The 27,789-nt window shown below is 46.1% G+C and overlaps 1 protein-coding gene across 4 annotated transcripts; it reads left to right on the top strand.

Annotated features, from left to right (window-relative positions):
* CEP43 (centrosomal protein 43) lies at positions 1-27,623 on the top strand. 4 transcript variants are annotated; one of them, XM_070461634.1, is made up of 13 exons: positions 1-187; positions 1,011-1,064; positions 1,653-1,707; positions 2,177-2,265; positions 2,700-2,837; positions 6,930-7,010; positions 9,581-9,640; positions 18,986-19,209; positions 21,965-22,077; positions 23,696-23,764; positions 24,368-24,407; positions 25,246-25,342; positions 26,776-27,623. In XM_070461634.1, the coding sequence occupies exons 1-13, from the start codon at positions 86-88 to the stop codon at positions 26,848-26,850; spliced, it is 1,197 nt and encodes a 398-aa protein (XP_070317735.1). In that variant the 5' UTR covers positions 1-85; the 3' UTR covers positions 26,851-27,623. The 4 variants fall into 4 exon arrangements, with proteins under 4 accessions (XP_070317735.1, XP_070317734.1, XP_070317737.1 ...); XM_070461633.1 differs by having other exon boundaries at positions 18,983-19,209; XM_070461636.1 differs by lacking the exon at positions 9,581-9,640.
* The last annotated feature ends 166 nt before the right edge of the window (positions 27,624-27,789 follow it).

The raw sequence follows: 27,789 nt of genomic DNA, 5'->3' as shown, positions 1-27,789 counted from the left end.
GGGCGTGGTCTCGGCCGCGCGCCCTGTGGGCTGAGGCGACTGGCGGCCGTTGGCGCGGCTTGGGCGGTTGTCTTGGAGAAGCAAGATGGCGGCGACGGCGGCCGCGGTGGTGGCGGAGGAGGACACGGAGCTGCGGGACCTGCTGGTGCAGACGCTGGAGAACAGCGGGGTCCTGAACCGCATCAAGGTGAGGCGGGGGACGGGGAGCTGGCGGGCGGGCGGCGGGCCGCGCTCGCGGGCCGCGGGGCCCGTGTGGACGCGGGCGTCACAAAGGGGCGCGGGGCGCGACGGACGGGCCGGGGTCAGAGCCGCCGGCCACCTCGGGGGCGGCCCGCGCGGGGGTCGGGGGAGCCCCGGGCGGTGCGGCGGTGAGCGGACGAAGGGGCCCTGCGGGCTTTAGTCGGAGGACGCCGACCCCGGCGTCCGGGGTCCAGTCGCCTGCAGCCCCTGCAGGTTTGAGGTCCAGCTAACTCGCTGTCCCCTCTGATCCCCACTGCACGTTTGGTGGTGGCCCCGTTGTCCACTGCTCCTCCGTGGTCCCCGCCTCGCCTGCGATGGTCCAGTCGCCCGCAGTCCTGTGGTCGAGTTGTTCCCCACGCCTTGGGTCTCCCCCGCCTCTGGCCTGAGCTGCCGGTCGGCCAGCCCCTCCAGCTGGCTGTAACAGGCGGGTTGTGGATGTCCAGCAGCTTGTTTCTTGGAGTGTATTTCTCATTCATTCGCAGTACTGGTGGGCATGATTAAGGACTGGACATCCCAGCTTAAACCAGAGAGACGGGTGCTGAGAGCGACGGTGCCAGGGGCACGAACAGTGGACTTGAGGGCTTGCGTCACTGTCTTCAGAGTGTGTCAGAATGCCCTCTGACCTCTCTCTGCGCCTGCCTCCTGAGCATTATAATCTTGCTGGTTTTCGTTTTGACTTTGGAAATTTCGATGTTTGTGCTTCTTGCCATGAAAATTGTCTGGAGATAATTTTTTTTTCCTCTCCTCTCCTCCCCCACCCCCCCTTAAAGGCTGAACTCCGGGCAGCTGTGTTTTTAGCACTAGAGGAGCAAGAAAAAGTAGAGGTATGAAGTCTACAAACTTTAATGGCCACGTTCATTTACGTTTAAGGTCTAATTGCCGAAAAACCATTCTGAAATGCTGTTTATAGTGGTGTATAGTCAGGGATAATGTTGAACTAAAGATTATGCTCCTTTACTGTTAGGGGAGAGTCAAGATTATCCTCTTTTCATGTATATTTTAGAGTTTTGGAGTAACCTAAAGAAGGTTATCATAGGAACTCTGAAGTCAGTACTAAATCTCATCAATCCCTTTTCTTAGGGGAAATTGGAAACACTTGAAGAAATGGTTTCATAGTCCCTTATGCTCCAGGGGCCCTCTAATTCATTAACATTTAAAATCCATTACTATTACACCTAAAAATTTCTTTTGCTGCTGTCAGGACGAATCTCCTAATTGAGTATCTCAGTCCTTACCTTAACAAAAAAACAGTTCGTGTAATAATCAGTAGTTACAGAATGGGTTTAACCATGATTTTTTTGTGTGACAGTATTTTACTAATATCTTGCCAAAAAATTAAACTTTAGTCTACATTTTGTAGTGGTTTTGGGGATGAACATGTAATGCTTAATGATATTTCATTTTTTTAACAGAACAAAACTCCTTTAGTTAATGAGAGCCTGAAAAAGTTTTTAAATACAAAAGACGGTAAGATATTTGTTGTTTATTTTGTCTGTCTCTGAATTTTTGAATCTTGACTCCATTTGATTCCATTTGAGATAAGTCAGGAGTTTCAGATTATTTTTTGAAATGTCAATTATTAGAAGTTCTCGTTCTAAATTGTACAACTGTTGATTTGCTATTGAAAATCTTTGGCTATGGAATATTATTGGTTAAACACAGTTTTATTACAGAAAGCTGATGTACTGTAAAGTTATAAGCAAAATAGTCTAATCCATTTATGGAACGTCATATTGTCTTATTTATTGTTTCAGACTGACAATCCTAATGAGGGAGACTGAGACATTTATCCCTTAATTGTATTATTCAGAGAGAAGAAATTGTAATTTAAAACCCTGAGAAACTTTATTCCCTTTAGCTATCTTACTTCCAGTGTTGGTGACGTGGCCTTGGGTTCCTAAAGATCCTCTCCCATCTTCTCTTTTGCTCTTTGCAGGCCGACTGGTGGCCAGTCTCGTTGCCGAATTTCTTCAGTTTTTTAATCTTGACTTTACCTTGGCAGTTTTTCAGCCTGAAACTAGCACAGTAAGAATGATGCTTTTTAATGTCTGTCCTTGAAACCGCCTTTGACACAGATGGGTTCATTACAAGTTGAAAGTTAACAAAATTGGACAATTGAGAGTGTCTTGCATAAAGATTATTTTTTATAGTTGACTATGTCTTAGTTTCTTAGATGCCATCTGAGCTGTTAGACAGCTGGCACCAGTGTCCCTGCTTCACAGAAGTTGACACAGTTGTTGTTGTAGAGTAAGCTTGTTCCAGTGTTAGCCTGCACCTGCTCGTGGGGACTTCAAATATGGAGATGCATAACCTTAAAAATGGAGACATTAGAAAAATGATGTCTTTGAGATTAGGGATGTCTTTAAGTTTGAAAATACTTTTCTTTCGCCTCTGAAAATAATTTTGCTATATTTCTGTGCATTTCTGTTTTACTTTCTTACATCTTATTTCTTTCCCAGTTTCAAGGTCTTGAAGGTCGAGAGAATTTAGCCCGAGATTTAGGAATTATTGAAGCCGAAGGTACTGTGGGTGGACCCTTATTATTAGAAGTGATCAGACGCTGTCAACAGAAAGAAAAAGGGTCAACCAGTGGGGAAGTGAGTACAGTCCTGTCCTTTGTTATCTGTTCCTGTTTTCCACTCTTTGCCTATCTAGGGCAGCTGTGCGGATTAGTTGACACGTGTTGAGTCAGGTTGAAATAAAAAGAGGCCACTCCTTCAAATCAAACCAGACGTACTCAGAGATCGTATAAATGCACAATTTAATGAAAACTGTAGACGCAGAAGCTCTGGGGCTGCTGCTGTTGCACCTTTTCTGGGGAGGGACACTCTGAGGGCGGGGTTCAGGGGCCGCGTGTGTGGAGCCCCTGCGGCTCCCCCACTAGCCGAGTTTGGCCTTGGTCACGTGACTCCCCTCCCGGCTCCTCCTCTGTGGACTGGAATGGTGGACTTCACTCGGGCATTGGGAGGCTTACACGCATGAGTTGGTGCATGTGAGATGCTGAGAACACCCAACAGATTGCTGGTCGTTATTTCTATTACCTCTTCTAAACGTAGGCTGAGCTGTAGGCTTGTTAACAATTTTTTGAACTTAAAATCTTCTTTAAACTAGGCTGAAAACGTTAAACTGTTGATTCTGCAGTTTCCAAATGTTTTTGTAATTTTTAAATTAGCCACTGTATTTCTGATTCTTAGCCTTTTTTTTTTTAAGAAATCACGCTAATGAGATTAACAGTCTGATTTCCTTTACAAACAATAATTTTCCATCAAGATGCTGTTTCACTGACACAGACAACATTGTGACTGTCTCAGATACCTGGTTGAATAGAAGTGGGTAGGTAGGAACCTGGAAGGTTATGGGCTGCCATTACTCAATTTGGAGAGTCTCAGAGTGTATTTCCCATTAGAATCTTTGAAAATCATTAAAGCTTGACTGAATACCTATAGCATCAAAGGCATACTAAATAGATTGTTTAATTAAAAGATAAAATGTAAGCAAGCCATCTGTTCTAGAGGAGTTGGGAGCTGGTCAAGATGTGCTCACATAAGGAAATGGACGTTTAAACTAGGGCTTCCATGGTGGCTCAGCTGGTAAAGAATCCACCTACAGTGCAGGAGATGGAAGAGACAGGGGTTCCAGTCCCTGGGTTGGGAAGATCCCCTGAAGAATGGCAACCCACTCCAGTATCCTTGCCTGGAGAGTCTCATGGACAGAGGAGTCTGGCGGGCTGCAGTCCACGGGTTGCAGAGAGTCGGACACTGCTGAGCACTGAGCACACCCAGCCGCCACAGAGGACAGATCCCGTGGTCCATGATGAGTTCCGCACCTCCTCGGGGTGGTGATTTTAGTTAGCAGGGAGCAGTAGCTGTTTCAGGAAGGGCGTTGGAGAAGGCGGTGAGCCCCGACTGCAGCTCATGCACTGGGGGCTCAGTCATGCGTAACAGTCAAGCAGTTTTTGGTGTGAACTTTTTCCATGAGGCTGTTGTGCTAGCTTCTGGTGAACTAAAAGGTGGCCTTGGTCCCTGCTGTCTCCCGGGCCTCGGCCTGTGGGTGGAGGTGACGCGTCCTTGGCTTCTGTGGCCTGCCTGCTGGGTCTGTCCGCTTGCCCCTTTGGTCCTACTGCTCCCTGCTCTCTGGCTCCCCTCCTGCGGTGCTGGCTGCCCGTTGTCTCTCTGGCTCGCTCTCCCTGCCTCAGCGCCCGGCAGTAACCTGGGCTCGGGGGCCAGACTGCCTGGGCGGCAGTGCAGCTCATTCCATCCTGTGTGTGACTGTCTTCAGCCACTTAACCCCCGCGTGCCTCGGGTCCCGCCCCTGCGAGATAGAGAGAGTCAGGTGTGTGCCTTGGGCCCCGTCCCCATGAGATGGAGAGAGCCAGGTGTGTTTGTGGTTGCATCGAGGACCAGAGGCTGCCGTGTCACGGAGCTCTGGGAGCCGTGCTGGGCAGGCCGTGACCACTGTTCCTCTTCCTTCCTTTGCTGTTGGGACTGAACACAGGACTCCCAAGTCCAGCCCAATCGTTGTCACAGGCTTGAGACCAGAATTTCCAGCCCTTCACCTGGTTAACTCACTAGCATGTGTGAATCTTTGTGAAAGAAAACTGACTTTGTTGTCTTTACTTCTAACACAGTGAAAGCTGCACCAGACCAGAAGTGACCCCCACCCCCAACCTGCCTGGCCCTTCTGCATGTTCCGTCTCAGTTTGTGTAGGTTCTGTCCCTGTGACGTGGCTCGGGCCTGGCCCCGTTTCTCAGTAAGAGTTGTCGCTGTCCCTCCTGGGCCCTGTAGCTTTGGCAGCAGCTCCTGAAAGAAAGGCTGGTTCCTGGAAGCTCTCTGTGCCCTACTCAGCAGAATGTCTGCCTCAAAGACCCGATAGGAGCTCTCCTGTCTGGTTGGTTAGATTTGGAATCGAGACTCAGTAAATGCGTTTTCCATCTGTAACTCTTGACAGGTGGGTCCAGAGCTTCCCACTCAGTTTGCCTGGTGTGGTTGAAGGCCGTCCTGTGGACTGGGCGTGGGGTCTCTGTGGCTCCAGAAGCGGATCCCGCTCAGGACGCAGAGCCTCCCGTGGGGCCGGACGTGTCAGCTCCACTGCTGGCTGGTTTTACCCCCGTCTTACCCGGTGTTGTCTTTTAGTAGTTCATGGGTGTACACACACGCACACACACAGTGGGTTGGTACTTAAAGCAGGGCGCTCACAGGTATCTGCTTTGGCCCTTTTGTCATTTACTATTCCTCACCACTTTGAGGGGAAACATTCTGTGATTTTTATAATGAAATAAAAAATTGTAGATTTCATTGACCTCATTTTGACTTTTGATGCTGGAGAAGAAAACTAGCCGTGGATTAGCCCACTGTACTCAGAGATGCTTTCACCAAAAGTGCTTTGTGTGTGTGTGTGTGCATGCTGAGTTGCTTTAGTCGACTCTGTGCGACCCCTGGACCATAGGCTGCCGGGTCCTCTGTCCATGGGATTCTCCAGCAAGAATACTGGAGTGGCTTGCCCTGCCCTCCTCCAGGAGATCCTCCCAACCCGGGGATGGAACCTGCATTTCTTATACCTCCTGAAACGCAGGCAGGTTCTTCACCACTAGTGCCACCTGGGAAGCCTCAAAACGTGCATTTTAAACCTTCCTTAAAACCAGGTTGCTGGGCCCACATCTTTTCAGTCTTTTCTGTTCATGATTGCTGAATTAATTCTAAAATTCAGCCCTTTGTCTATTTTGTCCCTCTTTAAACATTGCAGTGAGTATGGAATGACACTGCATAATCTTCAGGTTCCTCAGCTGTGGGCTTCCCCTGTGGCTCAGCTGGTAAAGAATCCGCCTGCAATGTGGGAGACCTGGGTTCGATCCCTGAGTTGGGAACATCCCCTGGAGAAGGGAACGGCTACCCTCTCCAGTGTTCTGGCCTGGAGAATTCCATGGACAGTGGAGCCTGGCGGACTACGTGCATGGGGTCACAGAATCAGATACAACTGAGCAACTCTCACTTCCTCAGCCATAAGACCCTGCATGATGTGCTCCCACCCTGGCTTTCTAGCCTCATGGCTGGTTTTGAAATCTGGAAGCTTGTACTTAGGCCAGACAGAGCGTACCCTAGAGTGGCCTTTGCTTCCTTGCCTTGTCCTTTTCCTTTTCTCTCTTCCACCTGAAACGGCGGTCCTCTCCCCCACCCAGCTGTGCAGTGTTGCGGGCCACCTTCTCCTGTCTCACTCCTGGCAGCCCCTGTAGCTGGGTGCCTCGTCCTGCATTCTTGAAATAGTTACTTGTTTTTATGACTTTGTTTATTTGTTTGTTTGTTTTGAGACCAAATGAAGTAAAGAAGTAAGTCCAGGGAGGGAAGAAAGAGACGATCTTTGAGAATCAGAGGACGGTGTTTTTGTGGAGAGCAGGGAAAGCAAAGTGAGAAGGTTCACTTGGAAAGAACGCTAGGGGCATATTTATTAATACATGTGGCCTGAGGAGCCTGTTCCAGGTGCTTGAGGGAAATACTCAGCAGGTAATTAGAATCCTAAGTCTGTTTATTTGTGGTTTTGGTAAAATTTGGAGAAAATCTAAGGATATTTATATTAATGGGAAGAAATAAAAATGGCAACATTGTGTAGTGGTTTTAAATTCTATTGAGGTATAACTAGTATTTCATGGTTTGTTTTTAAATGTGTCTTAATTTTCAACCATGTAATATTTCAGGGTGCACTGGACCTGTCTGATATACATTCTCCACCAAAGTCACCAGAAGGAAAAACAGGTGCACACACTCCTCCCAGTAAGGTGAGTGGGCCAGGGCTCCCGTCTCTCATCTTGGTGCCAGTGTCATTGTTGTTGAAAGTGCTTTTTATCCTTTGTTGAAATCTTTATTTATGAGAATCTTCTGAAACTTTAATAAGCTCCTTTGGGACCATTACACAAGTCAGCAGGTTTTTTAAAATGCCATGTGAGTATGTTCCTAAATTGTTTCATCAGTGATTTATATGCTGAGCCATATGAGATTGTATCTTAGTACTATGCATTTTTAAAATACTGAATTTACTTTCTCTAATGAAAAATTTTTTTAAATTAATTCTTTTGCTTTGTTGATAGTGTTTTGATTATTGTACCATAGAAAGAAACATGCTGTTAAATAACAGAATTGTAGGATATTTGGATTCATTTCATACTTTGAACATTTGGTCCAATTGACAAAGGAAGTTTACTTATTTTTCACTTTTAAATTCCTATAATTTCAGAATATTAAGTTCCAGAATATAAAATTGTTGTGTTAAATAGTATAGACAGGTGCTCAGATTTGGAATTGTACATTATTATGATTTTTTATATTGATCAGCTATTTTGAGAATTTACGAGAACATTTTTGTACTCTGGTTATCTTTGTGTGGGTGTGCATGCGTATGCGTGAGTTGTGTGTGTCTCTGTCATGTGTGTGTGCGTCTCTGCACATGTGTATGTATGAGGGTGTGTGTGTGTGTGTGTGAGTTGTGTTTATACGTGCATGTGTGTATGAGTTGTATGTGTGTCATGTGTGTGTCCACACACGTGTGTATGTATGAGTTGTGTGTCTGTGTGCGTGCATGTGTATGAAGGTGTGTGTCTCAGTGTGTGCATGTGTGTGTGTGTATGAGCTGTTGAAGTTAAGGCCTTCTGACTTCAGGGATTTGGGTAATGGAGAAGAAACGGAGTGGGACCCCTGCTGGAGTTTAGACTCAGGGCTGCCCGTCCTAGTGGGGTGGATGGAAGGGTGACCGTCAGGAAGGGCGTCCTCCCCTGCGCTGGGTGGCGCTCCATCAGTGCGGTGGGCGAACCTGCTGGTCCTGCCCCGCGGGGCGTGGGTCTGCAGTGCTGTGTGCGTGCCTCTGGTGGAGCACGTCGTCCCCGACGGCCCTGGTGCCGTGTTCACGGCACCAGCAGTGCCTTTCTGAATCAGGTGCGCTTCTCCAGAGCAGCGGTCACACTGCTCAATTACTTTCTTTTCCGGATGCCTGGGAGTAGACACCAGTGAATGGTTCCAGTTGTTTGTTGCTGGTTCTTTGATTTTGTGGCTCCTTTTTATTTTTTAAATTCGGGAGTCCGAGGAATGTTGTGCATTATTCCTAACTAGGAATGAGGCCATCATGCTGGTGGTAGGTGTCCTGTTCCCTGAGGTCCAGTTAGCCTTTCCTGGGACGAGGGGCAGGTGTTGTCTAGGAAGGCTTCTCCCACGATGCTCGTCAGGCTGGAACTGCTGTGCAGGGAGAGCGAGGTTGTGAGTCTGATGCTTTCTTCAGGTTAGGCGCCACACAGAGAGCCGCAGGGAGAGAAAGCTTTGCTTTCTGTGGGAATATCTGGCTTTAGTGGGGTTAAAATTAATGCATATTCCAAAATACTTATTAGTATCTGTAACACTGAGTTATTTGGAAGTTCTCTTTTTAGATATTATTTCTTAAAGCATGTTAGCAATACAGACTTTCCACATATTGTATGTCTTCAGTATGATATATTAATGTTTGTTGTATGTATTGTGTATTTCTATTCTCTCTACGTAAAAATGTTTTAAGCTGTATCATGAGAATGATCATGAGACTCTTAAGTTTGAAGTCAGGAAATGAGAAGTGATGGTAATTTTTAAGGTGAACATGGAGACACTTGATTTCCAGGTGATCCCCACCCACCTTCTGATGGTCTTCAGCTTTGCCTGAGCTCTCCCTCAGCACCTAGGCCTGTGGGGGCAGTGGGCACTTTGGACACCATAGCTCGTCTCTAGTGGGGCTGGCTGGGGCTATTTGAAGACAAGGCATTCTGTTGGCAATTAAAATGCGGTTCCTCTCTAGTCCTACAGGATCTTGATTCGGGGTCGCAGTACTTTGCCCACCCCTTTCTGGCCAGCTTCCTTCTCTCTCTGAGGTCTGCGAGTGTCTGGGGCTCTAAGAAGGGCACCTCATCAGCCTGGAGAGCTCTAGGAGTCCCAGAAAGCTGTGGCCAGGCCCAAGGTTCAGCCCAGCCTGGACGCGCTTGCTCTGCATCCCCCCGAGAAAGGTGGTTCCTAAAGGAAGCTGCGAGGATGGAAGGCTGGCTTTCTTGGGGTGTCACTGGCCAGAGTGGGACGGAGTGAGTCTCACACAGGGAGCCAGGCGGGGTGAGGTTGCGGGCCCTGTGTGTGACCCCGTGGCTGCTGGACATGAACTGCAGCGTGAGTTTAGGAAGAGTGTCAAGAAAAGGCAAAAAACTGTTTCAAAGAAGAATATGTTAGTTAGATTTTCCATTTTTAAGACATTTTCTGATAGGAATCTTTTTTAGTTTGGTATGAATTAGTTTACTTTTAAAGATTTCTGTTTTGTGGTAAAATGTCATTTTATTCTCATGCTCAGATACCAAAGTATAAAGGACAAGGTAAGAAGAAGACAAGCGGGCAGCAGTCTGGTGCCAAGGTAACACGCGGGAGGGTGAGGAGGAGGGCGGCTGGGCGGGCACACCGCCAGCCCCCTGCGGGCCTCCCCGGGGCCCATTTCCCCTTGGCCTAGGGTTGTGTTTCCTTTTGTCTATGAGCAGAATGTGCCAAAGTCATGGTGACATAAAAGAAAAAGTTTGACTTAACTTTCTACCTAGGTGAAAATCATATTGTTGTATTTTAAAACTCTACTCTCAGTTTTGCTTTGAAAATTCCTTGATTTGTTGGCAACAGAAAAAGTTGAAAATACCTTCCTCTTACTTTACTCTCCTCTTAAGTGGATGCTCACCTGTGTATTCTTAACCTGATGATTTTTATCTGAGGTAAATAGAGCATCAGACTACTTTTTGGATAAGCTCTAGTTGGCAACGGAAAGGCCAGCCCTGCCGTCCTTCAGGCAGTTGTGCTCGTGTGGGAGAGCTGTCAGCCCTGCGCGTCCTTTAGCCTCTCTCCGAGCCCTGGCTCCCCAGGTGCCAGCCCGCAGTGGGCTTGGGGCCGCCGCGTCACTGCCTCGGCTGCGTTTTCCCTCCCCAGAAGGTCTCAGACTTTGAGTGAGTTGGTAGATGCGCTGCTTACAATATTTAAATATTAGAGTTCTTAGGAGAATTATTAGTTGCCAGTGTAGTTCTTACACTTATTTAGAGTAAAATCAAGTTATTTAACATTCAGTTCTGAGAATCACTAGTCCTTGTTGAGTCTTAGTTTATGTATAGATTTTTTTCACTAAGTTCAAGACTTCCAAAATTGAAGGATTTTGAAAAATTGTGTTTGCTATGTTAGCTGGCTTTAGTTCTAGTGGTTTCCATGGTAAGCTCCTGTTATTATATTTGTTCACACTGTTCTTTATGCACTGCTACATGAGAAGATGTTTTAAAATGTATTGGAGTATGTTTGAACATTTACATAGTGAAAGTTTTAGTGTTGAGTGCTGAGAGCAAGACAAATTTTAACATGGGTCCTCCCTTAAGCAGTTTATGATCAAATGGCAGAGGTGAGACAGACCTTAAGAAAAACAATTGAAAGTATGAATTGCAATTTTTTTTGATGTCTTAAATCAGCTTCTTGTACTTTTTGAAAAGTATATTTCATAGTGTCACATTTTAAAATCGTGTTGGTGTGGTGAGTTTTAGAGAAGCTGAGACGTTTGGAGGAAGTTGATACGTAGAACCAGAGCCCCTCTCATGCTTCACCTTGTGTGCTGGTCGCGGCCTTGGGGCCCCAGGCCTCCCCCTTCCTCTGCTCCGAGCAGGTCCTCGTGCTCTGAGGAGCGTCTGGAGAGTCTGTCCGCCCAGACGCTGGAGTTGCAGGCTGCAAGTTAGCCCCTCCTATTTCGTGATTGTCCTCCTGAGCCCAGAGCACTTGCTCAGTTTCTTGGAAAGCGCTTTCCCCTCTCCCTCCTGCTCGTGTCTCTGAGTCGCTTTCACAAGGAGCCTGTGCTGTCCCCGTGTTGCCTGCTTCCAGCCTGAGAGAGGAGCCTGTCCCTCTCCCGCCCTGCCTTCCTGCTCCGCCCTGTGCATGCAGCAGGCGCCCAGGACCGTGGCGTAGCCCAGCGTCCTCCACACCCTATCAACCCAGATCCCAGGCTGCCTCTGGTCTGGGCTGGTCCGCATCTGGGCTCCAGGGGGAGCCCTTCACACCGTAGGTGGTGGCACCTCCACCTGGGAGTGCTGCCCCGGCCGTGAGGAGCCCGTGCCCTGGGCGCCCTGCAGGAAGAGCTGCTCTGCCTGCGGTGAAGCACAGGTATTAACTGCTCACCCAGAGACTTCTGGCTATTTTCAGAGAAGCTGTAGTCGTATCAGAAATAAACTTTAAGAAGTCAGTTACATGGATAACTAATTTGTACTTACTACTCTTGTAAACCTGTTAATATACATAGCAAAATCTAAGGTTTTGAACTAATTTAGGAGAAATAAAAGTTGCGTTCCTGTTTTTGTTATGTTGTAAGACAGGGAAGGATGGATAGTGGAGGTGGAATACAAGGTGCATAAATATTGGATGGGAAGGTGTTTCTTTACTCAGACATTTTCAACGTGTATTAACATTTCCAACGTATCTGTAATAATTTGTTTAATTGTAAACTTTTGTTGTACCAAGCATGGTGCTAGTTGTCTGAAAAAAATACCAAAAATTAAAATAGACTTGTTACGCTCCACAAAGATTTTTACCATTCAGATGAAAAAACTGAATAAGTTATTAGATGGTTTGTTGGTTTTTAACATTAAGCAGTTTTAATCATCACATTAAATGGAGCATCAAAGGTTATCCTTTCTGTTCATAATTGTTTTCAGGTGTTTTAAAGCTAATTTTTGTTGAGATTTTTTTTTAGCCTCAAGTTCTGAATAAATGACATTTCTTAATTTGTTCCTTGTTTTCGGAATTCTGGGATAAGCCCAGCCTTATGTTGATGTGCCTTCCCAGGTGGCTCAGTGGGAAGAACCCGCCCCCCCAGTGCGGGAGTGGGGGAGGGGAGGGGAGGCATGGTGCAGAAGAGGGTTAAAGCTGGACAGATGCTCTGAGTGTCGCAGAACTGGGATATTGCTGCGACCTTTATGTTTCTCTCTTAGGAACAGTGCAGATTAAGCCTTTAGTTTAGAAAAGCAAGTTTTTGTCCACCTCCCCCCCTCCCAGGCTTTTAAGACCTGGAATTAATGATAATTGAGTTTTCAACTGGAAAAACAGTAATTTCTCTGTGAAACTTCTCTATGATGCTAATTTTCTGTTAATCTAGAAATGATTAAAATCTTGAATGTGTAAGTGTACTAGAGAAGCTGAATCATCCATTAAAGCTTTCTCACAGTCTTGCTGTAGTTCAACTTAAAGTGTGTTAATCCTGACATTCACCCAAGGGCACTTGGTGACTGCCATGGTGCTGTGCAGTAGGCCTCTCTCTGTTAAGAAAAGACACAACTTCATTATGTTTCAGATGCTTATTATAAATACCTCTTAGTTCCCAGGGCTGCTGTAACAAAGTCCCGCAAACGTGGTAGTTCAGAACAGTGGACGTGCATTGTCCCCGGCTCTGGAGACTGGAGTCTGAGCTGAGGGTGTCTCAGGATTGGCTCCTTCTGAGGTGGGAAGGAGAGTCCTTGCCTCTCTGCAGCTTCTCGTGGCTGCCGGCTGTCCTGCATGGCTCCTCGGTGTGTAGACACTTCACCCCCATTTCTGCTGTCACATTCATGGGGCCGTCTCCCTGTGTTTATCTGTCCTTTCTCATCAGGACACCAGGGGTATTGTGTTAGGGGCCTATCCACCTCCTCCATGACCTCCTCATAGCTGGTTACATCTGTAGTGAACCTGTTTGTAAATGAGGGCACATTTTGGAGTCCTGGGTGTTAGGCTTACAATGTCCCTTTTTGGGGGACAGTGGAGAATCAGTGGAGAAATAACTCCAGAAAGAATGAAGGGATAGAGCCAAAGCAAAAACAGCACCCAGTTGCAGATGTGACTGGTGGTAGAAGCAAGGTCCGATGCTGTAAAGAGCAATATTGCATAGGGACCTGGAATGTTAGGTCCATGAGTCAAGGCAAATTGGAAGTGGTTAAACAGGAGATGGCAAGAGTGAACGTCGACATTCTAGGAATCAGTGAACTAAGATGGACTGGAATGGGTGAATTTAACTCAGATGACCATTATATCTACTACTGTGGGCAGGAATCCCTTAGAAGAAATGGAGTAGCCCTCATAGTCAACAAAAGAGTCTGAAATGCAGTACTCGGATGCAGTCTCAAAAACGACAGAAGGATCTGTTCGTTTCCAAGGAAAACCATCCAGTATCACAGTAATCCAAGTCTGTGCCCCGACCAGTAATGCTGAAGAAGCTGAACGGTTCTATGATGACCTATAAGACATTTTAGAACTAACATCCAAAAAAGAAGTCCTTTCCATTATGGGGGACTGGGATGCGAAAGTAGGAAGTCAAGAAACACCTGGAATAACTCAAAGGCAAATTTGGCCTTGGAGTACAGAATGCAGCAGGACAAAGGCTAATCAGGTTTTGAGAAGAGAACACACTGGTCATAGCAAACACCCTCTTCCAACAACACAAGAGAAGACTCTACACATGGACATCACCAGATGGTCAGTACTGAAATCAGATTGATTGCATTCTTTGCAGCCAAAGATGGAGAAGCTCTATACAGTCAGCAAAAACAAGACCGGGAGCTGACTGTGGCTCAGATCATGAATTCCTTATTGCCAAATTCAAACTTAAATTGAAGGAAGTGGGGAAAACCACTAGACCATTCAGGTATGACCTAAATCAGATCCCTTATGATTATACAGTGGAAGTGAGAAATAGATTTAAGGGACTAGATCTGATAGAGTGCCTGATGAACTATAGATGGAGGTTTGTCACATATAGGGATCAAGACCATCCCCAAGAAAAAGAAATGCAAAAAAGCAAAATGGCTGTCTGAGGAGGTCTTATAAATAGCTGTGAAAAGAAGAGAAGCGAAAAGCAAAGGAGAAAAGGAAAGATATTCCCATTTGAATGCTGAGTTCCAAAGAAGAGCAAGGAGAGATAAGAAAGCCTTCCTCAGTGATCAGTGCAAGGAAATGGAGGAAAACAATACAATGGGAAAGACTAGAGATCTCTTCAAGAAAATTAGAGATACCCGGGGAACATTTCATGCAAAGGTGGGCACAATAAAGGACAGAAATGGTTTGGACCTAACAGAAGCAGAAGATGTTAAGAAGAGGTGGCAAGAATACACAGAACAAGTGTACAAAAAAGATCTTCACGACCCAGATAATCACGATGGTGTGATCACTCACCTAGAGCCAGACATCCTGGAATGTGAAGTCGAGTGGGCCTTAGGAAGCATCGCTACGAACAAAGCTAGTGGAGGTAATGAAATTCCAGTTGAGCTATTTCAACTCCTAAAAGATGATGCTATGAAAATGCTGCCCTCAATATGTCAGCAAACTTGGAAAACTCAGCAGTGGCCACAGGACTGGAAAAGGTCAGTTTTCATTCCAATCCCAAAGAAATGCAATGCCCAAGAATGCTCAAACTACCGCACAGTTGCACTCATCTCACACGCTAGTAAAGTAATGCTCAACATTCTCTAAGCCAGGCTTCAGCAATATGTGAACCGTGAACTTCCAGCTGTTCAAGATGGTTTTAGAAAAGGCAGAGGAACCAGAGATCAAATTGCCAATATCCACTGGATCATCAAAAAAGCAAAACATCTATTTCTGCTTTATTGACTATGCCAAAGCCTTTGACTGGGTGGATCACAGCAAACTGGAAAATTCTTCAAGAGATGGGAACACCAGACCACCTGACCTGCCTCTTGAGAAACCTGTATGCGGGTCAGGAAGCAACAGTTAGTACTGGACATGGAACAATAGACTGGTTCCAAATCAGGAAAGAAGTACGTCAAGGCTGTATATTGTCACCCTGCTTATTTAAGTTATATGCAGAGTACATCATGAGAAATGCTGGGCTGGAAGAAGCACAAGCTGGAATCAAGATTGCCAGGAGAAATATCAATAACCTCAGATATGCAGGTGACACCAACCCTTATGGCAGAAAATGAAGAATTAAAGAGCCTCTTGATGAAAGTGAAAGAGGAGAGTGAAAAAGTTGGCTTAAAGCTCAACATTCAGAAAACTAAGATCGTGTCACCCGGTCCCATCACTTATTGGCAAATAGATGGGAAAACAGTGGAAACAGTGGCTGACTTTATTTTTGGGGGCTCCAAAATCACTACGGATGGTGATTGCAGCCATGAAATGAAGATACTTACTCCTTGGAAGGAAAGTTATGACCAACCTGGACAGCATATTAAAAAGCAGAGAAATTACTTTGCCAACAAAGGTCCGTCTAGTCAAGGCTATGGTTTTTCCATTGATCATGTATGGATGTGAGAGTTGGACTGTAAAGAAAGCTGAACGTCGAAGAATTGATGCTTTTGAACTGTGGTGTTAGGGAAGACTCTTGAAACAGTCTCTTGGACTGCAAGGAGATCCAACCAGTCCATCCTAAAGGAAATCAGTTCTGGGTGTTCATTTGAAGGACTGATGTTGAAGCTGAAACCCCAATACTTTGGCCACCTGATGCGAAGCCTCTTTGGCTACCTCTTTTGAAAAAACCCATATGCTGGGAAAGATTGAAGGCAGGAGGAGAAGGGGACGACAGAGGATGAGATGGTTGCATGGCGTCACCGACTCAATGGACATGGGTTTGGGTAGACTCCGGGAGCTGGTGATAGACAGGGAGGCCTGGCGTGCTGTGGTTCATGGGGTTGCAAAGAGTCGGACACGACTGAACTGAACTGAACTTTTTGGAGGATCACAGTTTAACTCATAATAATCGCCAAGGCCTCTGGGGCTGTCCTGGGATGAATTCTAAACCATTGTCAGAGGATTGTTTTTCTGGTCACACTTCATTTTAAACAATTCTTTATCTTAGCTGTTAGATTCATCCACATCTAGGTGATAGAGACCCAAGTAACTGAAGTTTATAAGACTTGCCTTAAACCATGATAAAAGTTTTTTTAAACAGATCCCAGGGTATATACATCGTGAGTTGATGTTGCTCAAAAAGTGTGGGCTTTCTTGATGAAAATTGCTCTTGAAGTTTTGCAGTACTTTTGTTTTAATCTACAGAATGTTTTGATTAATGTTTCTCCTGTTAGTGTGGATTTCTTTTTTTGTTTAATAGCAAAAAATACTTGGAATCAAGTTTAGTGAATTCATTAGTAACCCAGTTAGGTAATGGTCTTTTTGGTTTTTTTTTAAAAAAAAAGAACCGGTTATAAAGTAATGACACATTCCTGTGTGATTTAGAAATTTATTTTGGAAACACTTCCAAAGAAGTTTGAGTGTTTTTAAAGTTTAATTTTTACTCCATAGATAAATAGAACTATAATGTTAAAACAAGTTACTATTTTTAAAAGTATGTATTATGTTGAGCATCATAATGTGCTATGCCATGAAACTTGGCTTCCTAAAACTAGTCTTTTGTTTCATAGCAAGAATATTGCTAAAACCTGTCAAAAATAATCATGGACATATTAGTTATTCATTTCAGATAATTCAATATATGAACTTAAGTTATGTTGATGATGTGAATTCATGGGAAGAGAGACTTTGAAAAGACGATTGTTTTTTGTAATGTGCTTTTACATTTGTGTTTGTCTGTTTCAGGTCAGGCATCCTTTTGAGGTTTCTCAGGGGTGTTTTGAAGGAGATACTATCTCAGTATCTATAATCATAAATGTGTTTAAAAAGCACAATAATTCAGGGTATTTATTTCCAAATGTATATTCCTTTGAAAAGAGATAAATCTTTTAAAACATCTGTAAACCAGAAATTATAATGGGAATGAATCTTATTAAGAGATACATAAGTGGTTGGTGTGTCTCTAACTGATAATAACAGGAAAACTTCAAGAGGGTTGTGAGGAAATTTGAAAAACTGCTTCTTTGAAAATATCCTATGTTGTCTGAAAGGGTTATAACTTGGTATTTATCTCTCCAGACATCTCTTTACAACCATTTTTTTTTTTTGCATTAATAACATATGGAATGTATAGTGTGTGTCTTACCTGCTGTTGACTAATCATGGCTTCTAGCTAGTGTGAAAATGTCAGCATGTATCTCACTGCACAGTCCCTGCCATACCCGTGTTAAAAATACAGCCATCCTAGTGTCTCGTGGAATCGGTTATAACACATGCTGTCACTGCCCTGCTTCAGTAGTCAGCGACTTTTCCCCAACCACTTATCCCTTTTTTCTTAACTCCTCGTGGTAACTTGAGTTGGAAAAGACTACTCTGGTTCAGTTCTTGAGGGAATTCATGCCTGAGAACATTAAATTTCTTAAAATTGCATAGTAGTAGAGTACAGGGCCTTCCCTGGTGGTTCAGATGGTAAAGAATCTGCCTGCAATTCCAAGAAACCCGGGTTCAATTCCTGGGTCAGGAAGATCCCCTGGAGAAGGGAATGGTAGCCCACTCCAGATTCCTGCCTGGAGAATTCCATGGACAGAGGAGCCTGGTGGGCTCCGTGGGATCCACGGGGTTGCAAAGAGTCAGACACAGCTGAGCACGCACACACACAGTGCAGCCTGCATTACATTTTCCCTGTTTCAGGAGAGCGCTCGTCTCACGCTCCTGGCGTCTCACTCAGTGCTGCTCTCTAGTGTGGGGGCTAAATCTCTGACCCGTACAAACTGCAGTTTCATACGACTCCACTGAATGGAGAGTATAAGCCTTTTGCGCTAACCTCTGGAGTCAGACTTTGATAGCAGACCCCTTGACCCCCCCCCCCCCCCCCCCCCGGAGGCCTGGGTAGGTGACTGTGATGCCTCTGCATTTCCTTTTCTGTAGAGAAGACAGAACCCGTCCACATACCATAGAGTTACTTTGAGGATTAAAATCAGGTAACCATGGGAGACATTTGAAGGCTTTCGGTAAATGCTCCTTTTATTATTGCTGTCCTGATTTTTTGGTTTCGTTATTTCTATTGTTTTTGACATAGAAATGTCTAAAGGCAGAAAGAAATCTGACCGAGAATGGAACACAATCTGGTCGTGAAGGGCAGGGCTGACCAAAAACACGACCCACGCCTTGTGCTAACTTCCCCAGGTCAGCAGAACAAGAGTGAGAATAAATGCTGGAGAGAGTTGTGCTTTGCTTTATGGTATACAGAAACGGGACTTCCCTTGTGGCTCAGATGGTAAAGAACCTGCCTGCGATGTGGGAGACTCGAGTTCGGTCTCTGAGTGGGGAATATCCCCCAGAGAATGGAATAGCTATCCACTCCAGTGTTCCTGCCTGGATAATTCCACGGACACAGGAGCCTGGTGAGCTGCCGTCCGTGGGGTCGCAGAGTCGGACGTGGCTGAGCGACTAGCACTTTGACTTTCACATAGAAACATACATATACATGTGTCCATGGATGTACAAGGAAGGTGTGGATTAGCGAGTCACTGAAAGTCTGAATTAAGACTGGTGATTTCACTCAGAAAACTTTAATCTTGATGCCCTTGGTAGAAAATTGTGAGTTTTCCTGACGAGCACTCTGTTTATCTCCTGGGTTCAATTATGTGATGTACTAATGATGATGCTCCTCCTTGCCTCTTTATTATGCTCTCCATTTGCCATTTGAAAACATATTAAGGTAATTTATGAAGCAATGATACATATGTGGGAGAAAATGGGAGTTTGTTTATGAATGGGCCGGGTAAAGGTATTTCCACGGAGGGAGGGAGGAAAGGGATGGTATAAACATGTTTGACATTTTTCCCCTTCAGAAGTTAGTTATAAACTAACTTTCATGTCACCAAGAACTTTTGTCTTTTCCTCTGTTTTCTAGAAGGCCAGCAATGATGCCAGTCATAGCGATACCAGTATCTCATCATCAGAGCCCAAGAGCAGAAGTAGTCTTCACTTGCTGGCCCATGAAGCTAAAATCGGGTCCTTGTTAGGCAACAGCAATCTCGATGTCAATGCCAAAGCGGGTCCCAGTCCAGATGAAGATGACCTGGAAGGGGATTCTTTCTTTGATGACCCCGTTCCTAAACCAGAAGCAGCGTATGGTTGGTGAGTAACCTGTGCTTTTATGTTATCAGACCAGAGGCTTAGAAATGGAGTTTCTACATGTTTTATTTTGTGTTTAAGAAAATGAGCTACCAATGGTCTGTAATTATTGAGTTCATAAGTCTGATTTTGTGTCCTGAAAGCTTTTTAGGGCTTAAAGAGTCCAGGTTTTGAAAGGCCTGGACATTTAACGATTTTGGCAGGTAGGTGTGTGGCGCGTGCTGGCAGCGTGCCGGGCGCAGCAGTGGTGAGGCAGGCAGGCTTTGCCCCTGGGCGCTCACGCTTGGATGGCAGCGTCCGCGAGGGCCCGCCAGGCGCCGTGTCTGGGGGACCCAGCCGTGTGGGGGACTGAGCTTTGAGGGCAGGAGTGCCAGTGTGGAGGGCCGCTGGGTCTCGAGGTGTCAGAGAAGGCTTCAGCCCCAGGGCGGGCTCTCGGAGGGGAGAGGAGGCCAGGCGCAGGCCAAGGCGCCTGTGGGAGGTGGAGTGACATGGCCAGGCCTGGCCCCACTGTGAGGGTCCCGGAAGCCCTGGGGTCTGAGCAGCAGAGGGACCAGAACAGACCTGCGCTGTGTTGGGATCTCCTGGCTGCTGGGTCTGCAGACAGAAGCTGTGGGGTTAGCCAGGTGGAAGTGGTGAGGATAGTTGGCTAGGGATGTAGTCTAAATTTGGATCCAAAGGGATTTGCTGGTAATTTGCTTCATAGCATCCTTTGCTGCACCTGTACCTGCAAATCCCTTCCTGGGCTGAGTCACTGGTGTTGCTGCTAAGTCACGTCAGCCCAGCAGGCTCCCCCACCCCTGGGATTCTCCAGGCAAGAACGCTGGGGTGGGCTGCCATTTCCTTCTCCAATGCAGGAAAGTGAAAAGTGAAAGTGTAGTCGCTCAGTCGTGTCTGACTCTTCGTGACCCCATGGACTGTAGCCCACCAGGCTCCTCCATCCATGGGATTTTCCAGGCAAGAGTACTGGAGTGGGGTGCCACTGCCTTCTCCGGCTGAGTCACTAGAAGGTTGGAACTGCCGTCACTGAGGTGAAGAGTGGAGAGAGCTAGGCTGGCTGCACAGGGGCCTGTGTGACTGTCCAACCTCACTTCCCACCCGCTCATTTGAGAAGGTTGTCAGCAGGAGGAAGTCTGTTTTCAGGTGTGAGTGTGGGTGTGCAGGAAGAGGTCTGGGTTAGAGGAGACTGGAAGGACTCGTCCCTCTGAGCTAAAGGCCCGGCCGGGAGCTAAGGGCCCCTGAGGCCGGGGCGCGGCGGGAAGGGAACCCGGAGGAGGGTGGATGCGCGCTCAGCTGGTGCAGGCTGCCTGGGGCCTTCCCGGGCAGTCTGCTCGAGGGGGGCGGGGGGGGGGGCAGGGTGGGCTCGAGAGCCAAGAGTGGAGGGTTGTGGTGACGAGTGGTTTCCTGGTGAGTTGACTGTAGGGGCGCAGAGGACATGGTGACGGCTGGAGGGGACACGGGTGAGAAACGTCACGGTGGGAAAGCCAGCAGCATGTGTGTGTGTGTTGTTGAGAAGAACCGAGTTTTTTTTTTTTTTTTTTTTTTAAGACTAAAAATCTTTTTATTTCACTAATATCACCATTATTGTTACAGAGGATCTTTTTTTTTTTTCCATTTATTTTTATTAGTTGGAGGCTAATTACTTTACATTATTACAGTAGTTTTTGTCATACATTGAAATGAATTAGCCATGGATTTACATGTATTCCCCATCCCGGTCCCCCCTCCCACCTCCCTCTCCACCCGATCCCTCTGGGTCTTCCCAGTGTACCAGGCCCGAGCACTTGTCTCATGCACCCAACCTGGGCTGGTGATCTGTTTCACCTTAGATAATATACATGTTTCAATGCTGTTCTCTTGAAACATCCCACCCTCGCCTTCTCCCAGAGTCCGCAAGTCTGTTCTATACATCTGAGTCTCTTTTTCTGTTTTGCGTATAGGGTTATCGTACCATCTTTCTAAATTCCATATATATGTGTTAGTATACTGTAATGGTCTTTATCTTTCTGGCTTACTTCACTCTATATAATGGGCTCCAGTTTCATCCATCTCATTAGAACTGACTCAAATGAATTCTTTTTAATGGCTGAATAATATTCCATGGTGTATATGTACCACAGCTTCCTCATCCATTCGTCTGCTGATGGGCATCTGGGTTGCTTCCATGTCCTGGCTATTATAAACAGTGCTGCGATGAACATTGGGGTGCACGTGTCTCTTTCAGATCTGGAAGAACCGAGTTTTAAAGAGGGAATTGGAAACGAGGTCAGGGAGGGATGGGGCTCCTGGAGTGCTGGAGGGGTGAGAGGCGCGGTGTTAGAGTGTGAGGAGGCGGGCCAGGCGCCGTGGTGTTGTCAGACATCCGCGGGAGGGGGCGGTCCGGCTCTGAGCAGGGGTCAGCTTTGGGATCGCCCAGGGCCTGGCCCCAGGGCCGTGTCTGCGGCACTCGTTGGCTCCTGCGCTGTCCCTCGGCTGCGCCCCTGGGCCCCTGGAGTGACTGCCGGTGCAGCACAGACGGCGAAGCTGATGAGGGGCAGGTTTGTTTGTGAGAGAAAACTCTGGATAGGCGATAGTGTCCTGCGTGAATTTGCAGTGATTCTTAGTCTGCTTTGCCTTGCAGGTACACATTTTGGCTTCAATCTGTGACTTGTATATTCTTTGTTTCCCAGCGCCTGTGTTGCCTGTGAGATGTATTCAAGTTGCTTAGGTGTTAGGGGCAGCGTGTAAGAACGCCATTAACTGCATGCTTGTTTCTCGTCAGGAGAAGTGAACCCAGTAAGCAAGCAGGAAGCCTTGCATCGCTGTCTGATGCGCCCCCCCTAAAAAGTGGACTCAGCTCCCTTGCTGGAGCCCCTTCATTGAAAGAGTCTGAAAGTGAGTGTCCGAAAGTTCTAGACTTGCTGATTGAAGACATGTACTTCTAAGGCTGCTGCTATTTTTTTCTCTAATTGTGTATGATCATTTATTTTTTTCATAAAAATATATGTAAAATCATAAGAACAGCCTATAATTTTGCTACTCAGTGATATTTTCAGTTAATATTTTGTTACTTTTAAAATTTCTTTTGAGTCTGGTCATAGCTTCTATACTGTTTGTATTCTGCTTTTCCTATACCATGAAAATACTTTTAGAAAATTGAGTTTATAGCTGTCTTATATAATAAATAGATATAATGTTAAGCCATCTCTGTTTTGCTGGACATTTAAAATGAGTTATGTAGGATTTAAGTACAATTAATTTTTTAAAGTTTGCATCAGAGATTCCGTACATACCACAGTAATCATTGTAAGAATGTTAGAATGCTCCTCTGCCTTTGGCAATCTGGATCAGCTGTATGTTTTTATATGTAGCCGAGATGGGGGTTGATAGCTTGACGCGGAGTGGCCTTGCTGCACACAGATGGTGACAAGACCAAGGTTTAAAGGCATAGCCTTAAACATGTAGTAAGCATGCAGATGAACTTTGTATACTGTATCAGAGTAAATACAGGATTTAAGTGCCAGTGTTTAGAGCATAAATGTGCCTCTTTGAGTAGATCTTTGTTAGGAAATTGCTCTGGCACTTTGCATAATCTTGTAGTGCTACTCAGCTCCCCAGGTGGCGCCAGAGGTAAAGAACGTGCCTGCCTGCGCAGGTGACGTGAGAAGTGCTCGTTGGATCCCTGGGTCAGGAAGACCCCTGGAGAAGGAGATGGCAGCCCACTCCAGCATTCGGAGAATCCCAGGGACTGAGGAGCCTCGCGGGCTGCAGTCCCCCGGGTCGCACAGAGTCGGGCACGGCTGAGTGTGCCTGCCCTGCAGCTGAGCCTTGGTGCGACGGGGCACCACTGTGGGTGGGTTCCCCGGGGCACGGACAGCAGGCACCTGTGGCTCGTCTCGGCAGCTGGTAAACTCGCCACGTGTCTGTTAGACCGCCACGTCCGTTCCCCTCCTTTTCTCCTTTCCTGTGGCCTTGTCACCCTCACAGAAGGAGTCAGAATGCCATGGTCGTGCCGCTCTTAACACTGATTTGGGAGTAGTGACTCAGAGAGGCCGTTGAGAACGAGGGCTGAAAAACAAAGCCGTGAGGAGCTTAGGTTAGTGCACGAAATAGCCATTAAATTGAAGCGGAAGGCAGAAGTGTAACAGAAAAATAAAACTGATGAGAATAGTTGTGGTCTGTGAATTCATACCCAGTAGTGCTTCTTATGGAAGGTTGACATCTGATGGTTGGGTAAAAATGGTTTCAATTGCCAAGTTCCAAAAAAGAATATAGTGTGGCTACTAAAGGTCTGTATATTATAGTAGTGTGTAGTTAAAAGGGGTGTGTAATACAACATGTAAGCATATTTTATTATATAATGAATAATGCAGTGTATTTAGTCACAATTCATAATTTCTTATTAGTGTTCAGTTATTACGTGTCAACAGACCCTGAAAAAAAAGTTGACATGGTTTAGAGACTATTGTATTCTAACAGACAATTTAATGTGAATATTTTTTCCTGTTCACAGGTAAAAGGGGAAACCCAATTCTAAAAGATGTTAAATTGGTCAATGATAAAATTGGATCACTTGGATTAGGTAACTGAATTTCCAGTTTCAGTATTGATTACTTTCTGGTGATTGTTTTTTAGAGTGAAATCTTCAGTGAAGGGTCAGCCAGCCTATCTGGAGCTCCTTATATTAGTCAGAGGTGCTTGTATTCACAGACGGGCACTTTGCATGTTTAAAGCGCAGGTCAGCCCTTTGCAGAGGGACAGAGTGGGCACTTCTGGCCTGTGGGCCACGTGCAGTCTGTGTCCAGTGTTGGTGTGTTTACAGTCACTGAAAACTGTAAAAGTCACTCTCAGCTCACAGGCTGCCCGGAAACGGGTTGTAGGCAGATTTGGCCTGGGGCTCAGCTCTCCGTAGAACCAGGCGGTCAGCAGCTGATGGCCGGCTCCAGCACACTGTGTGGTGGCCGTTTTGTCCTGGAATCGGCTGCAGAAGCTGGAGGCGAGTGAGGGGGTGGTTAGTGTCCCCAGATTCAGGTGCAGCCCAGTGGTCCCCACTGTGTTAGCTGGGTTCTCACTGTTTGCTCAGTCTGCCTGGGGTAGTTTCTGAAGGAAACGTGTATGTCTAATTGTCAATATGGTGAGGTATGTTTACTGTAAATATATATGTATGTTTTCTTAAACTTACCAGGGACTGGAGAAGAAGATGACTATGTTGATGATTTTAATAGGTAAGAAAAATGGTTGGACAAGAAATATATAAATTGTAAACAATTTCTGAACGGGACAGTATGACAAAAATCACATTTGTTCTTATTTAGTGTCTTTCTTCTCTTTTTTGTGTTGATTGAACGTGAGTTAAAGAGAGTTAATCCAGAATTGTCCCTAGACTGTGAAGCATGTTTCTGATGTTACATTAGAATGAGGACTTCTTCATCATGTTCAGGGAGCTTATGAGACGCAGAAGAGGAACCAGCGGTGAAGGGTGGGCTCAGAGGCCACAGGAGCAGTGTGGTCTCGATCGCCAGTGCTTTGACCCCCCTTTTTGATCTCAGTGGTGGGCGTTGTCCACAACTGGCGTAAACAGATCACCCTCTCAAGTTGTTTTTCTGATCCAGATGACATTTCTTGATATTTTATTTCAAATAACTTTTTTATAAATGTAAAGAAAATATCTATGACCTGGCTAATAATTAATTAGGAAGTAATTAAATTAAATCAGTGTGAGGATTTTATGCAATTGATTTTCTTCCAATTTAGGATTCATGTTTACTTTCTAACATACTTTTGAGAAATGAAATTTTAAAAATGTGGGTTTTCTTTCATGCCATTGTGACCATAGTCACTGTTGTGAACCTTAGTTTTCTCATCTGTTAAATGGATTGGACTGTTCTTGCTGCCACTGCTAAGTTAGCATAGGATCAGGTGAGATGGGATGTATGGAATGAATGACATGAAGTATTTTATTCTATTTAAAGAATTAAGATACCTGAAAAGCGAAAGAATGGTAGTTACTCTTTATAAATGCTTGTAATCAGAGTTGTTATTTTTCTTTTTCCCTGAAATTAGCACCAGCCATCGCTCAGAGAAGAGTGAGCTGAGTATTGGGGAAGAGATTGAGGAGGACTTCTCTGTGGAAATGGATGACGCCAACACCAGTGACAAAGTGCGATGCTGTTCCTTCCCTGCAGCGGGCCATCGGTGCCTGTTGCCTTGAGTCACTGGGAAGCTTCAGAAGCTAGGAGAAAAGTTGAAAATTAGGAGAGGTTTATGGTGGAGTTTCCTGCTCCAGATCTGGGATCAGTACCTGTCATGAATGTTTTCAGTTATGGCCTGCTTTGCTTGTGAAATGCCTGTGTGTTATTACTGGGACTTCCACTGCTGTGGGCATAGGTCCACTCCAGCAGGTCAGGACTGCAGTCAGAGCCCACTGCCTCCGGGTGTAGACAGTATAGGCAAGGGGGTCCTCGTCAGAGAAGTCCCTGTGGGAGGCGGTGGCTGCAGGGGAGCCCCGTGAGCGCCGGAGCTGAAGCAGAGACTGGCTGCAGGGTGTCGGCGGGGCGTGAGACCGTGCTAACAGGCTCTCGGGGGTAAAGTCATGCCTCGGTTTTGGAGATCCACACCTGAGCTGTCTGTCGGCAGAGAGGAGAGTGCCCAGGTGTGTGTCGGGTGTGAGACCTCAGGTGTGAGACGTCAGGTGGCACCTCGGGGCTGGGTATTGTGCCCACGGTAAACCGAGGGAGGCTGCCTCTCAGCTGAGAGTGGCTCCCACCTGGAGGTGAAGCTTGCTTTGCCGAGTGAGGTAGGACTCTGCCCGTCACAGACTACCACGGGGAAGGGCCTTTGACACAGGCAGCATTGTGTAATGAATCTGGGCCTGAATCTTACTCTTTGATGTGTGTTTGCTTCCGCAAGCTTTAACCTTTGATCCTCAGTTTCCTTATTCCTAATGAGATGGGGGTGTCAATGCCTCCCTTATAGAGTTGTTCCGAAGGTTAAGTGATAGTATGTGAAATGCCTTCTTTGGTTCCTGATACAGTGTACTGATAAGTTTGTAATAATTTGTTTTGTCTTACCTTTTCACCTTATGTCATCCTAAAGAGTTCTGAAGATACTGCTTTAAAGTTACCAAAAGAAGTAGAAATTGGTGATTTTAGCAGTCAGTCTTCTTGTTAATGTTGAATTCATCTGGCAGCTCAGCTTTTGTTATCCTCGCCAATTTCAAAATAGGAAGAAGGAAGTGAGGAATAAGACTTTGAAAAAAACCTGTATCCTTGGAGGATAATTGCTTCACAGTGCTGTTCTCTGCTCTGCATCCGTGTCGATCAGCCGTGGGTGTAAATGTGTCCCCCCCCCCCCCCCCCCCCCCCTGCTGGTCATCACGGCACTGAGCTGTGCTCCCTGGCCGTATGGCAGGTTCCCACTGGCTTGTATTTTACATGCGGTAGTGTATGTGTTTCCACGCCAGGACAAGGACTTTTCACTGTGAGTCAGTCGGTAGAGTATAAGATGATACTTTAAGTTACAGCAATATGCTAAGAATCATTGACAACTGTTTTCTCGCTGACACCGATCCTCTTCTTTCTTCTGAATGACCAGCTTGAGGACCTGACACAGGACCTGACCGTGTCCCAGCTCAGTGACGTCGCCGATTACCTGGAAGACGTGGCCTAGGCCTGCGCACGGCAGGGTGCTGCTCGGCAGAGGACGGAACTCTGATCAGTTCCCTCCAGACAATCACTCTTTGCTGGAATGTCTGCTCCCTGTTGGTGCCTTGTGTTTCAAAGGATTACAGATATTTAAAAAAATTTTTCATTATGCAAAACAAAATAATTCCTATTTGAGCCCATGTGTGGAAGATTTAGTATTCCTAATTTGGTCTAGGTACATGATTCTCTATGAAAGTTGATCAGGCTCAAATTCACCACAAGGAGGGAGCCGGTACAGCGCTGGTATTAAGTGCATCACGGAGGAGGCAGCAGAACTGTAGGTTCATGGCTCCACGTGCCCGCCTGCCTGCCTGCGGGCCTGCCTGCGGGTCTGCCTGCGGGCCGGCACCAGGGCTCAGGCATTCGGCAGCAGGAGGGGCATCTGCAGTTGGAGGGGGCGGTGGCGGGTGGTTCCATAGGGAGTTGGCCCACGGCCTGGAAGATCTGCGGCCTGGAGCCTATCACTGTAAGTTACACTTGATAGGTTGACTTGGCTTTGCATTTCCTTCCGTTTGGGAGGTTTGTTAGACCATTAAGGTTATATTAAAATCCTTGTGTGTGTCCTTCTTAGTTTTGCTCGTTTTAAAGATTTAAAATCTGGAGGTGCTTGTGATTTTCTTATTTGTGGAATTGTCCCTGATGCATTTGAGGTCACCATCCTGGGTCTGTGTAAGCAGTTTTATTCACCGGTTCTCCTCATTGCTTTGAAACATATTAAATACCAAAATGCATCTGAAACCATGAAGCAGTGCTTTCATTTCAGATCTGTAAGTTGGTTGTATTTAAATCCATTGGACTGACACTGGTCATGGCCTAAGACCAGACCCAGACGACCAGCTCTGCACACTGTAGTCTCACTGGGGCCCTCAGGGTCGCCCCAGGGGTGGAGTTTGGGGCAGTTCGG

This window comes from Odocoileus virginianus, chromosome 34 (genome assembly GCF_023699985.2).
Source record: "Odocoileus virginianus isolate 20LAN1187 ecotype Illinois chromosome 34, Ovbor_1.2, whole genome shotgun sequence".
Classification (NCBI taxonomy): domain Eukaryota; kingdom Metazoa; phylum Chordata; class Mammalia; order Artiodactyla; family Cervidae; genus Odocoileus; species Odocoileus virginianus.
This window is presented reverse-complemented; position numbering and strand designations above follow the sequence as displayed.